This window comes from Stegodyphus dumicola, chromosome 2 (assembly GCF_044657685.1).
Source record: "Stegodyphus dumicola isolate Sdum_Otavi_A_Nest chromosome 2, ASM4465768v1".
NCBI lineage: Eukaryota > Metazoa > Arthropoda > Arachnida > Araneae > Eresidae > Stegodyphus > Stegodyphus dumicola.
The window spans coordinates 69,191,266-69,206,715 of record NC_140769.1 but is presented as its reverse complement, the minus strand read 5'-3'; the positions used below and the strand labels follow the sequence as shown (position 1 = coordinate 69,206,715).

The following is a 15,450-nucleotide window of genomic DNA, read 5'->3' as shown; positions in this document are numbered from 1 at the left end:
TTTTAATACTAAAAAACCATGTTGAAAAAATGGCGAAATCTTCCATTTCCGGATAAAATTGGCAAGGTTATGCCGTTTACAATGTGTTAAATTTTTAGTATTAAAGGGTTGGTTAAATTTTTTTTATTTAGCTATGTTTCAAATATTTTGCATTTCTTAATATATTGTAATAATGCTAAATAATAATACTTGCTTATTCATATGCAGATACAGTTTATAACTTGACATTTTGTTAAGCGTAACATGAGCATCTTATTAAGAGAAGCGTGATAAAATTAATTCATCATAATATAAATTAAATGCGTTCGTTCTGAAAATGAATATTTTCGAATGTTTACATTTGTTTGGTTAACTATTCAAACATCTATTTAACTATTCAAACATCTGTATAAGTAAATCATGTCCATTCAGTAATCACCAAACAACTAAGGAAAATTCGAACGAAAATTTTAGATAAATTTATCTTTTTAGATTTTTTTAAAGGCATATATTAGCCATTTTTAGGCTTTCTCCACTACTAAGGCCAGACAGACAATTTACATCTATGCCTTCTCCGGAATTCGAACCCGGTCCTTCGGTATCGCAGTCACTATACCGTCTGGGCGGCACCCTAACCATTATACTGTCTGGGCGGCACCTTTTTGAATTCAATTTCTAATTAACTTTCCCACACCACAAATTGTTTTTTCGAGCAATCTAGCTTTAGGTGAATGCGTATGAAGCTTTCGGTGATAAGATCCTATTTTGGACTGTTCTGATTTTTGCTTTATATTATGACCCATATAGGGAGCGAAATATTTTGGATAGTATCCCATTTTATGTATATCTGCATTAGAATAGTTGAAAATGGGAAGTCGTTATAAGATTAACAATACTGAATATGAATATATTTAGCTGTTAATGAAGCCGAAATAGTATAGTATTTTAAAAAATTAGGTAAAAGAGCAACCTTAGTTAGGTGTAGATTTTGAATAAATCTCTACGATTTCGAGAATGATCAGACACAGAATCACTCTTCTTCGAAAGCAGAAATAATTTTGTTCGTTGGTTCCATCTCCTTTCATACAGTAGATTTAATCCTGTTTATTAGCTCAGTTACTATAACTTTAGCCCTTTTTCTGTTATCACTAAAAGGAAATGAATATGAATTTGTTTTACAAAATTTAAAGCGGTGTGTGGCTTAGCGAAATTTTAAATATTTGATTTGGAATAGTGTAGCTAAAATAATAATAGAGGATAAATTCCAAGTCAAAACACGACATAATGCAATAAAATCCGATTATTGTAATAAATAAAAGTGTGTGTGTGTAGGGGGGTACATTGCGTTTACTAAAGTTTAATTTAAAAGAACATTGATACGTAAAGGGTGAGTTAATATTTAGAAATGTGTTAATTCAATATAGAATTAGCATCTTTTCTTTTTTGTGTTGTAACTAGTACTGGCAGTTTATTATTATCACAAAAGCATAATTTTAATTTTCAACACTCATTGAACAGAATGTAATTACTCTCTTAGAAACAATTGAAGTCTTTAGCCAAACTATTGAAGACTTAAAAATTGCTGTTTGCAATAGGTTGCTGCTATTTAAAAATAAAATGCACCTTAGAATAGCCTCAAGAATTAAAATTTTGTTTGCATGAATACTTAAAATAGTTTATGTCACAAAGCTACAGTAAATATATTACAAAATTTTAACATTTCTGTATTGTCTTGTTTTTAGAAAACTTGATCTTATTTTGGCACTAAATTATGTTTTCCTTTTTTTTTTTTTTTTTTTTTTTTTTTTTTTTCTTTTTCTTAGCTCCCTTGTACATGTCTCCTGTACAGACAGAGTGCCTTAACCTGGATTATTACATTCCACAAAATCAAGAAAATGAGAATACCAAAAGATTCACGGATCAAAGATGGGAAAGAATCCGTAAGTTATTTTTTGTGTAATTGTCGAATAGGTGTTCTTTATCTTATATTAAAAGAATATTTGATAGTCGCCAAGGTTTGAAGTAGATAATTCTTTAGTTGTGTTCTTTTTTCTTTAACTGAATGGAAATGGAATAACAGTAAATGATAACAGGGGGGAATAAGGATCATAGAATTTGGTCTGTAAGCGATTAATGTGCATCTAATATCACTTCCTATAATTTTGCTTATCTTTTTGGCTCGAACATTTCTGTGCTACCATGCCTCAGCTCTGAACTGTCAACACCATTCTAGCCACATTTTCTCTCATGCCATCTGCAATCGTTTCGGTAAATATGGGCATCTATAACAGCTTTTCCTTTCGAGTTATGTTCACATTCAGAACATGTCACCACGAAATGACCCTCTTGTGCCCATTTGGATCTTACGGAAAATTTGCCCTTGTGGCCAAATTCCATTGTTGGTGTTTGTGAAATCACGTTTCTTTGTGTCATCATTGTTTTAATAGCTGTCATATTTTCGGCATTTCTTAGGAAGTTTCCTATTGTTCGTCCATGGAAAAGAAGCTCTTAATCTTCCCTAGCTACTCATAATCCTCAATGATCAAGCGTTTTTGTTACTGTGGATGTTTGTCAGTTGGTCTTTGTGACTTCCGCTTTTGAAATGGCTTCCAAATTTACGAAGTTTTTGTCCTATCTGCGGCATTCTCCGTAATGAGTGAAATATTCACATGTGCTTCCTTTAAACTGAAGAATTCTGTGCTTAAATTCAGAAGCTCAGAGGTTCTCAAAAAAAAGTATTTCATTTAAATCTTTCGTTTTTTGCATAAATCTTTCGTTATTAGAAACTAGCGATGATGTCTTGTCTTCGAAGTCAGTCAGCCTTCTTATGTTTTGGGCAATAAATAACCAAACGGTCTGATCATCCAAAAATGCGATTTTTGCATTTGTCACTAGCACTTTTAATGATTTCATTCGACTGTTCATTATATATTTGTCCCCTTTCATTTGTTTTTGTTATTAATTTGTTCTAACTTTCAAGATTTTTTTCTTCTGTCAATAAAATCCGCTATTCATTTCGTAAAGACTTATGTATATTAGATTTTAATTCATGTGTAACTTCTAGTATTCCTTGTAAGTGGGGTTTAACATACATCGGCCAGTCGGAGAGAGAATTGAAACTTTGAATACATAAATGTTTTTGCCATAAACTGAGAAGCAAGCAAACCTTTCATAATTAATCATTATTGGTCTCTTAGCGATTCTTTTAATGTTATCACATCTAAAATTATGCAGAAAAACTTCATTTGATGAATTTTATCAATTCATCAAATGATGAATCTAGATTCAACCGAATTAGCCATTTTAATTATCGATTTTATTTTCAATCTAGTTTTTCTTGATACTTTTTGTTCCTTTTATTTTATTTTATTTGATGTATGCGCTCTACTGAAGTGTTCGTTTATTTTTTTAACCTATTTGGACGATGAATTTTCCGTCAGAGGCACAGGTTATTTTTCTTCTTTTAAAAAGAAGGTTTCTTTGATTATGGCAAAGCACTCGAGGACTATCTGCCTAAAGGGAGAGATGCCTTCGTGGAAGACGTTTTAAGGGAAAGTGGCTAGTATAAACGTTACACATGGGGACAACATGAAAAGCCTATGCAGCCTACTCTGTGGCCGTGTCATTCAGAAATATCGTGCAAAATTACATCGTACGGAAGCACATTTAACAAAATTACCGAATACGTTGCAAAACAATGAATTTATTACGCGTATTCCTAAAATATTTATTACTATGAACTCTGAGTGAAAAATTAAAAGATTGTATAAGAGAATAACAACTACGAGTGTAAGTATTTTTGCATCATTTTGGTAGCGGCAGTACTGTTATATAATTATCAAAGCAGCTGCACAATTATTACATTATCTATCAAAATATATCAAATGTGTGGCCTTCATTAGACGGCCACTTGTACTAAAGAACAGCTAAGAGAGTCTTATGCTAGGAACACCATTTAGAAGTTTACAAAGGGTGCCCGAAAATTCATGCAGAATTTAAAAAATCAAAAGCAGCTTCTGAAACTAAAGGAAAAGATTTAGGAAATAAATTCTTATAAACGGAACAAAAACTAAATTAACCCAAAGAGAAACTTAAAAAAATGACTATTAGCGGTTTTCGCGAAAAGCAAGAAAAATGTATAAATGTATTAGTGAAGAAATTTTGACACATAGTTTATTCGGGGGTATACAAACTACGGAAACACTTAAGAGATATTTGATTCATATTAGTGACTTTACGGATAACTGTGGATGTAATTTTAAGGTGTTAAATCAAGAACAAATTTTTTCCTCAATCCAAAAATACCGCGTGGGAAATTTATCCGTGAAATTAAGAAAAGCAAAATTCTCCTGTCTGATTTGAATGATAAAGTAGATCGGTTGTATCAGTTCTCTTCTGACGTGATTCGTGGACTCGTAGGACTGATGTTGCAGGTAAACTGTATACCGAAAACGTAAAACAGATCTGATTTTGGAAACGAGGCTTGGATGGACACTGATAGGTAAGGCTAAGGAATTTTAAAAACAAATAGTACAATTAAGGATAAATACGAGCTAAATTTCCTTAAGAAGTCCTCCATAAAAGCACCCCTACCTTTAGGAAGATAGCTGTAGTGTGCTTTGCCTAATTAAATAACCCATTACATCCAAACAGACTCATAAAATTATAAAATAAGTCAGCAAAAATAAAAAACAAATTTTATGGAGTGATTCTTATAGCCATTAGAAGTAACTCCCCCAAAATATTTAATAAAATTAAAAACATTGAGAAATGAAGCTAATATTTATGCCTTTAACTTTTTTTCCAACTGATAAATGTATAGAAAACTAATTTAATTTTCTGACAGACTTAAAACCTTAATTTCTGACCTTGTCTTTAACGAAATTCTTATTCTGCGATAATTTAAAAATTCATGTCACAAACTGCCTTCTCTTAAAAAAAAAAAAAAAAGTTAAATTTAACCACTGCTAGGTGATGTCATGGGTGTTATGGCATAAGTATTATGTTCACCTTAAAAGATGCTAGATTTCATCATCAGCCCACGTAATCATGTACGTCCACCTATATCTTATGAGAAACAAATAGAAAGACGAACGCATTTTTAATGTAAGGGAAAGCGTTTCTAATAGAACGCATGATTTGGTTTTAGTGATTATATTATACTCTCTGTAGAACGTTTAATTAATGCGATTGCTTACATTAAATACGATGAAGAATAGCCGAGAACAGCAAGAAATTACATTTATTTGCTATGGTGAGTTCACTGGGCTGATGAAAAATATTCGCAGTGAAGTAATATTAAGTAGATATTAAGACTTGAAATAACTAATGCTTGCAACAGAATGCGGCTGCGAAATTATTTAATTTTGTGATACAGTTGATTTTATGCAGATGTGATTTAACCTCTTTATATTGTCTTACACTCATATAACTGTCAGGGTTACTATGCGAGGTCCATAATTATTTTACTGTTCACGTCTTGTCGAATTTTATATTTATAGCGAATTTATATTTGTCTGATAATAATAAGTAACCAAAAATAGCTACATATATTTTATACAATCATAGCATACCTAAAGATGCTTTTTTTATATTTATAAGTTGCTTAATTTGTTTGCTAGCTCCTGTGTCCTTGCGCGATTCAAATATTCGTTCGAGGGTCAACAGCTATTCAGTTATTTTCTCCGTTCGGGTGTTGTGCTTTTGAAGCATTCCGATCATTTAAAAATCGACATGCATCATCTACCTTTCACAGACACTTGCTCTGAAACTTTGTAAATCTGCGATTACGGTATTTTTCTTATCTTTGTTCTCGTTGAAGAGAGTGCGTAACTGCTTTCTGATGCCTTCTGAATCCTTAAATACGTAACTCATCCTTATTTTTCCGTAAGAAACATTATACAACAGCAAAAATGCTGTCCAATTTTGTTTTCCTCAATTAACATAAGATACGAAACGTGTCCTTACCAAAAGGAATAGCACTAATATTAGGAGTGCAGTTTAATTCCCAAGCTTTCTTCCCCCACATGATTTATTGTTTATATATAAGAAGGGAGAAATAAAAGAAAACCTACTTACATTCTGGTCTTGAAAATATTTTCCATCACTTTCTATAGGCAGTTAGCTAATGCTTTCCCCGGGGGGGGGGGTGAAGAAAGGAAAAAAAAAAAAAAAAGAGGTTGTATCTATTTGCGTTCAATTATTTTGTTGTTATTTTCGCCCCACCCCACCTTAGGCCTATTGGTTAAAAATCGCTGAATACTGGGCGTTCCGTATTGGTCGAGCGGGTTGAACGGGCTTTTCCATAGTTTTCCCCATGTGTAACGTGAATGTTAGCCAGTTTCTCTTAGAAACCCCTCCACGAAGGCACACCTTCCGTACGCAAATAGCTCTCATGTACTTTGCCATATTAAGATTGATTTGATATTATTTTTAAATAACTAAATCTGCGATTTGCAAATCACAATGAACCCTAATGGTTCGACTCCGGCGTATTTACACTCATAAACTTTTTTTAAAAAAAATTTATGCGCCTAAGGTAAAAAATATTAATGCCAAAAGATTCAAGAATCCTTTTTTTTTTTTTTTTTTTCTCAGACCAAAATAGCCAACACTATTTACCTAGTGAAGGATATATATCATCAACAGCCACGCCAAATTAGTGAATCATCATAGGATGGGAAAAACTTGGAACCGTAAAAGATTGCACCGATTTTCATATCCAAACTTATTGGCAAATTGGTCAATAAGAAGCAAACCTTCAAAAAGTTGAGGTGTAAAAGAAAGAAGTTTCCAAAATAAAATGTTTAAAATATAACGTAGATATATGCTTAACCAAATACGCAAATTGCTGTATAGAAAATAAACATTTTCTTACTTTAAGAAGCAAAGCAATGTTTGCTCCCGAAGAAAGAGCAACTGTATCTAAAATCTGCGCCAAACTAAGGTTGTTTTTCTGGCTAATTTTAAATTTTATATTAACGTACTTGTCTTCCATTTGATATAATGGTTACTTGGTTTAAGCATTTCCCATACTTTCCTCCGTCCTACTGAAGAACAATAGATTGAGGTTCTACTATAGTTATATAATAACGAGAGCGCACATATGTGATTCGGTAAAACCAAAACCCGCGAAACAGTGTCTGAACTATTTTCTAGTCATGAAAGGAACCTTGTGTCTTAATTAGGAACCTTAAGTCTAATTAGGATTTTAGCCTTGAAGCGTTGGATATTAAGTTCTCCATTTATAAATCAACTTATAATTTGAAGTATTACACTCTCCTTAAGGATTTTCAAGCACTGGTTTTGATTTATGTCATTTTTTATCTTCTCTCAGGTTGTAAAATTTTCCAGTTACATATTTAGATATTATGGATCAAAGTGTGATCGATGCTAAATGGCCGACTCTCTGCTGAGCTATAATATGATACTCTTCATCAGTTCTCTTCCTTCCATATTGATATTTTTATCTGACATTACAGTTGTTGATTTGCAGAAGTGAATGCAAGAACACATTTTATAAAAAGTCATCAGTTTTATAGCATTCTGTAAAGAGAAAAGTGTATACAATATAAAAATGCTAAATTTTTCAGCCTTTCGCGAACCCTATTAGTACTCAACACCTCCTGTCTCCTTCCCTTCTTGTTATTGTCACCTACCTGTTCGATACAAATCAGAAGGTTTGAAACAATTTTAATTTCGTAATAGTTTTTGGCGACACGTATCTTCTCTTCCTTTTTAGTATTAATAACTCCATGTACTCCCCCCTTTTTTTTTGAAAAATAGCATGTGTAACGTTGTTTTAATCGTAGTCGAAGCAACTGCATTACTACACAGTAATGAGGACAATCGGCCAAACGAATCAAGGTGTTATAAACATGAAGAAGTTAGTTTACTTAGAAGATATTAAGTGAACGGTTTATTCGATTTCAAAACTATTGTGTAACAGCAGTTAAATTTTTTTTCCAAATAATTAGAATTGTTTTTATCTTAAAAGTTGAGAAGCCTTCTTAAAAATCATCATTTTGTAAATTTATGTGCGTAATGTGAATGTTGTAAACCAAAAACGGAAAATTCGTCTTTTGTCGAATAATCTGTTAACCTGTGTAATTTATTTCCAAAGCGATCTCTTAATAATTTAAAGTTGATACTAGAAGATGAAGCGTTGTAGACATATTCATCAATCACCTTAATGTGGAACAATGACTTTACTTTAGAAAGTAAATAAACTTAACTTGTTACTACAGTCTTGTAAAATGACCAGTGAAGGTCATTTTGGGCACAACGGTCGACCATTCACTCTTCTCGTCCAAGTGCTAGACAAGAGAACAGTGACCCAATTCCCGCTGCATGCGTGATGAGCCTATTATCATCCATAAATCAATTTCTGTTGGAGTTTCGAGTATCAAAATTCTGACCTCTAGAAATCCTAGACTCAATCCCGTGTTATGCTAAGTTTTCCACTTCAGGCAAAATGAAATCAATGAAATGAAATGAAAACATTGTAATGATATTACCCGAAAGTGAATGTATTTTAAATATGGATGCCGGTTATTGATAAAACCGTGTCAGCTCTAACATTTTTCCAATACGAATAACAAATTTTCAATGCAGAGGTGAATCAAAGTTTTTTGTTAAATATTCTATCTATATCACTTTGCGAATTTTTCTGTCTATTTCACTTTGCGAATTTTTCTATCTATATCACTTAGTGGGAAAACTTTTATCTTTTTCACGATGCTACATATTTCTATGAGTCATGAGTTCCTATGAGTTTCTAATGAGTCTGAGTTTCTATGATTTCTATGAGTCTATGAATCAAGTGGAAAACATTCATCTAGAATAATATATAAATTCTGCTATTCCGTATTAGTCTGTACATTATAAAAGCCGAACTGGATGACATGCCTGCCATTTCTTTTCACAATGTTTTTCAAAAATGACAATATTTTTTTTTTTTTTTCAAAAATTAACTAGTACTTATTTGGTACGTTTAAAAAATCCATAAGAGGCAGAGGATTTATCCCAAATTTCTCATTAAAAATATCGCTGTGTGTATACAATGCATCTAGAAAGTTTTCTATAAAAAGTTTCGTTTAGAGTTTTCCATCGGATATCATATACCTCTTGGATGTGGCCTTCCCCCAAAAAAATGGATGTGGCCTTCCCTCTTGAATGTTCACAGAACTTCTGGATTGCTTCAGAAAGTCAATTACTTTTTGGAGCCCTCTTCAGCTTCGTTATTAGTTTCCTGAATTTCTGAAATCCTCCTAAAATGGTGTTTTTTAAGGTAAAATTTCACTTCAGAGAGCAGGAAGTAGTCTTTTTGGTATGAAGTTGCTTGCCAAGTACCTTGTTTGCTTCGTTAAGTCAAATAGTGGCTGCATAAAATCAAACGAATAATAACATTTAGAATTTCTTCCCGCAATGCAAGTTGAAATGCGTTAGTACTCATTGCCATAAGTTATTGTTTGGTAGTATCACTGCAGATGTCTGAAACATATGAATCCTAAAATTCTGTAGATGGGCTGAGTAATTCACCTATAACTGAAAATGACACCCGTTCTAAATATTTTGCAATGATGTACATGTAATTAGAAAGCAAAATACGTTTTTAATGTATTATCTTCTTCGGTTTAACACCCACCGTTAGCCATATAAGGCCATTTGTTTTCCTGCAATCAATATAAGCTCTTCTCTTGTCTAAGTTTAAGGACAAAGGTTTTGTCTGACGACATTAAGATATTCATCAAACGCCAGCGGGCTCACTGGAACTATTTAGAATTTTTGGAGCACAAAAATTATGCGAAAGAAACTAAGCCCTCCCTGGGATTCGAACCGACTGCTGACCGGACTTGCTATTAGTAAGAATGTTAACAGTTCTCACTATAAGGTTCTTCATTATTTTAACTTTTCTTTGGCTTAACTTGTTCAATCATTCACACTTATATGGAGATGCAAATCTGGAAAGTTTTTGTTTGAATTCAAATAGCCGCTTGCAAAATTTTGCTGTGTTCCTTCAAAATACAAACCGTGAACGACTTATGAAGCGGAAAAGACCCAAATCACGTTAAAATTTTGGTATCCATTATCTTAAGACATATGACACTACTTTTTAAAAATTAATGATTTGGAGGTTATTTGGAAACCGGGATCCTCACTACAGCGATTTGCGCTGTACTATAAATCCGGCTATGGTCATGTACGAAAGTAAAATATTCACACGATGCTATGAAAAAGGATTTTTAAGCACTTTCGATTCAAAGAAAATTTGTTGTTCTGTAATTTTGAATATCATGTTGTCTAGAGTTTGGAGTGATGTCATTTGTTCTGGCGTATTCTTCTCTGCAGACAAACTCTAGATACGATAATCGAGTAAAACAATCCTTTCAGCTGTCTTCAAAAATAATCTCTAAAACACAAGAACTAATCTTCTCCTCTTTTTCATTCCTTTATTTGCATTTCGCCTTTTCTCAACACGGCATTCTTTACCACCATCAGAGATTCTTGCCTCGCGGCTGTGTATATTCATTCACAGTTTGGCAGAGCGGAAAGGTATTCGCTCCCTTAAGGTCCTGTCTTCAACGGTTACAGTTATGAATTGTTTTTATTTTCGTTTCCGTACTGTTTGGCATTGATGGTTTTTTAGGATTGCATTGTCTCGCTTGGATCGGTACGCTCAACAAGAAGGACGTGGAAGCTCTTAATCGTCTCACGGCCAGGGTATTAAACGGCCATGAATGAGCCGGAACGCTCGTAGATAATTTTTTGATGTTGAAATATTTCGATTATTTTGGACGCCAAAAATTATACGAATGTTTACCGGTATTCATTCTTCTATCAGTATTTTGTCTTAATCTAACGGAAAAAAGGAATGTGTCGGTTGAGGCGAAAGGAATTTTTTTCTCCCTTGAGATTAACGTATGGATCCTGGAAAGATAGAATGGAATGCGAACACGGAGTCTTTTCTTATGCCAGTGTATTTCCATGCATTGTGACATTTGTTGGGAAGTTTTATTGCTTGTATCATTCATATTGAAATACCGATCTGCTTGCTTTGTGCTTTCATCAATCCAAAAATTGTCACAAAAGCAATTCTGGCAACTTTTTAGGTATGTGACATAATCTGATAAATGCTAGCAATATATTTTAGAGCTACACGTGTAATAACTTTAATAATTTAGGTATTTGAAAAACAAATAAAATAAAAAAGTTTTATGTAACAGAAAGTCATTTCAAAACTTACACTTCGTTTCCCGTTATGTATGAAACGAGAAGCTGAAGTCTTCTGATAACTGTTGTGGAGTACTGCAGCTTTCGTATAAACTGAAGTTGTTGTCTAGTTTAAAGAAAAGAAAAAGAAAAAGAAAAAAAAAAAAAAAAAAAACCTTTTTCGATATTACCGAATTAGTTCAAGTACTTCTTTATAATACATACAAAATGAGATAGCATCTTTGAAGTCGCTGCGGTTATTATGGACGAACGAGGCGCCCTTTTTTAAACTGGGAACGTAAATTCCAAGAACTGCTTTCACTGAGTTGATGAAAATCCTCACGATGTGGCACCAACGCCTTTACTCGGAGCTAAAGTGACTGTGTGGTGCGGTACCGCATTCACATTCGTTCTCAGTACGTATTTCTTAGAAGAGGTCACTTCCATAGGTATGGAAACTTGGGCCATCACAAGTGCTCGGTATACAACAATGTAATACAATTATGTAATTTCAGAAATTGCAGCAGCTGCATGTCCTTAATGACTTTGTGTGGATACTACAAACTGAGATATGTGCATCTGCGGGGAGGTAAGACCCCTCCGAGCATTATGTAACAACATGTCAGCTCACCAGTGGATTACATATACCTATACCTTCCATAAACAGACAGGCCTTCAGCAAATTTTTAATAAAACAAAGACATCTAGTAAGGAATATTACCAAAATCATGGGAAAATTGTTTGATCTGGGAACTGATCTATGCCAAACAGGCTAGTCACTCCAAATTATTAAATGCATATCCACAAAGTGATACCACTTGTATCTCAGTATACTTACCTCTCAAATGCAACTGAATCTACACATCGTCGCTACGAACTTTATGATTTCTATAAAATCTATCAAGAATCTTAACGAACTCTATACTGCATTTACTATATAAATTTATGAAATATATGACCTTATATTCATGAAACCTACTTTTAAAATTATACTCATGAACTATGAACTCGTGAATTTTACGAACTTTATAAACTATATTTAAAATTAGGAAAAATGTCAAAATCTATATTTAGTTAAATTATGTATACATATACACCCTATATGTTTATTACTTTACTATAAGGTGTATACGTTATAGGTGTATTGAAACTAGGAAAATTATTGTCAAAATTCTCATGTAAATTTAAACCCACCATACTATTGTATATATGTATTTATTTGTTTTTAGTTGTAAGATTATGTATGCCATTGTATAACTATATTTATCTCATTGTATGATAATATCAAAGTTTTCAATAAATTACCACTAGGGACAGCTGGCTGTAGGGCCCATGCATCAGATGCTGGGTCTCTACGGTTGTGCAAGCCGCCTAAATGTGCCCTCAATTACCATTTGGGGGCTCCCTAAGCAATGGTGGACGTGGTGCAATACCAATTAACCATAATGGTAAAGGTATAGTGCTCACGTCCTCCGTCACCTGTGGATGCAAGATGGTGCTCCTCTACGTGTACTCGGCAAGTGTTGCAACAGCTATTTGGAAATATTCATCTTCTGTAACTTTGCAGTTTCGTGGCCATCGTGATCCGCCTACCTCACTTCGATGGATTTCTGTATCTGTGGTTATCTGAAATCTAATAAGTGCACATCAAATCTGCAAGATTTCTCAGAATTAAAAGATGCCAAAAAAACGTGAAGGTATGCAGATTCCTTCTGCGATGTTACGTTTATCATTGCTGTCAACAATCTTCCGCATGCAATGCATTGTCATCTGCGAGGGTGAGCAAGTGGAAAGCTTTTAAAAGCTTTTTTCCTCCCTCTCCTCTCTTGTGTTGTCATTTTCTCTTTACAGTGCTCTTTTTCGCAGGCAGTTTTCGTCATACATGTATCATTCCACTGCCATTTATGGTTTTTCAATGCGCTGATCAATTGGGTAGGGAAAAAAAAAATGGATGTTGCCATTCGAAAATTTCGAAATTTTTCACTCTGACGGTGAGCGTGAGAGCTCTGTTGTTTTAAATCTTCTTAGTCTCGATTAGATAAAAACTAATTATCACAATCTCACAATAAAATTTTAAATCATCACAATCTCACTATACTTTCAGATAACGAAATCTGAAATTTTCATGTCGATTGGCTGAGCGGATAGGCAACTAGCGGTTCATATATGGGGGGAGAATGTTATGACCACCCTGTACTTTTTACATATTTTCAACATTAGAGCTGGCGATAGGAAAAGGACAAACTGCAGATGGCATGTCCTCTAAGCGGAGGAAACACTGAGAAGAGGGACAATTGTTACTGGTATTAAACTGGAAATAGTGAAGATGCTTAATTTTTCAGCAGAGGATCATAATAACATATCACTGTTGGTTTATTAAGTTTTGATTTTATTACAGTTGGAAAAAAAAAGATTTTACTTCTGCCATTATGCAAGTACACCTATCAATATGTATAAAAATCATAATCTATGGAATAATAATAAAATGGCACACGGTAGAAAGATTTATTATGAGCATGTTACTATTTTTAAAGCAGGAATGAGGAGTTAAAATCAAGATAAAGAGGGAATTTTTATGGCCTATTACAAGTTCAGATTTTATCTCTTTTATATATTATTATTAGTAGGTACTCCTCTGTTATCAGGACCGGATTCAGAAATATATGTATGTATGTATGGATGGATGTATTCATGTGTACGTACGTATATATGTGTGCGTATACACCACACACTATTCTGGATTCGGTCCCGATAACAGATGAATACCTATTGTTATGAATTTGGTATTTAAAAAGCTAATGTTAGTTCAATTATAAATTAAATGGTTTAATATTCGTCACGCACTGCACTGCGCGAGAAATAAAACCATTTAATTTATAAAGTTGTTTTCTCCCGCTCGTCTTCTGACGTGGGTCGAACCAGTTTGACACAACATAGAATTGATACCGGCGATCATCCTCCGATCAAGCAACATCCAAGACGTCTACCGATTGCTAAACAGGAAGAGGTACGAACACTTTTAAAGGATATGGAAGAAGGCAATGTCATCGAGCCTTCAGCAAGTCCATGGGCATCTCCCATCGTTAAAAAGCTAATGTTAGTTCAATTATAAATTAAATGGTTTTATTTCTCGCGCAGTGCAGCGCGTGACGAATATTAAAAGAAAGCTAAGCCGGAAAATTGAAAATACAAGAGCGCGTGCATTAAATAAATAAATATCTCTCTTTGATTTCGAGAAAGTACTGGAAAATTCTAGCGCGTGATTTTAAAATCTTATAAAAGGAGGAAAACATCTCAGTTAGTAGTAGTTGCTTAGTTTGTTGTTGTTTAGAAAACTGCTCTTGTTGATTGTAGCGAATTCGCGGATTAGCTTTCTTTTAATATTCGTCACGCGCTGCACTGCGCGAGAAATAAAACCATTTAATTTATAATTGAACTAACATTAGCTTTTTAAATACCAAATTCGTAACACTATTATATTATTATTATTTTATGAATGCAATTTATGGAATAAAACTAGCAGATTTTTCGCGAGCATGACCTACTCCTTCTTTCCTCTTAGGACAATATATCTACAAGCCCACAGAATAATTTAAGAAAATCTAATAATGTCTTGGATGAATATCTCATCAACAAAAGCAACTCAAAAGCAGTTGTCTACACTTGGTCAACTTCATTATACAGGCCCTGCTGAAGGAGGGAAAGAGCAGTTTTCATTGTAGAACAACAGAACACTCATATTTATTCTCGTAATAGTATTTTTTCTGCATATTGGCCTAAAATATATTATTGCAAGCACATGAATTTTAGAACAAGAACTGGCAATTCTAGTGATAATTCTTGACTTCTTCTCCGCTGTTAATTCTTTTCTCTACAAAATATTAAATAATATATATTGCTGCTTTGCTTCGTAATAAGTTTTTGCCTATTTGGAATGTTTTTCTATCTTCCTTCTGCTACAAGCAGTGCTTAAATTGCGCTGGAGCACACCGGAGCCCGGCTCCGGTACTTCTCAGTTTTTTAAGATAAATTACGATTTTAACCGGAGCGCACCGGAGCCCTAAATAATATGAGCTCCGGTACTTCTTTTTATAAAACTGAACCACGATTTAAAGGGGGAAAATTTAGAATATCTAACGTTTTAGTTCAACAATAAGCAGACCTTTCAATACTTTATTTCCATAGAAATACGAACTCATGAGAACATGAGACGTTCAAGTAAAGTCCCCTCACTCACATGCGGAAACCTTTCTCTGTAAG

General features: G+C 33.6%; 1 protein-coding gene across 1 annotated transcript in view; it reads left to right on the top strand.

Moving 5' to 3' along the window:
* LOC118190583 (transmembrane protein 178B-like) overlaps positions 1 to 15,450 on the top strand; it is a 127,330-nt gene that overhangs the window by 85,482 nt on the left and 26,398 nt on the right. The window contains exon 2 of the mRNA XM_035361332.2: positions 1,803 to 1,919. Coding sequence (XP_035217223.1) covers positions 1,803 to 1,919 — 117 coding nt within the window. The remainder of the gene's footprint in view (positions 1 to 1,802; positions 1,920 to 15,450) is intronic.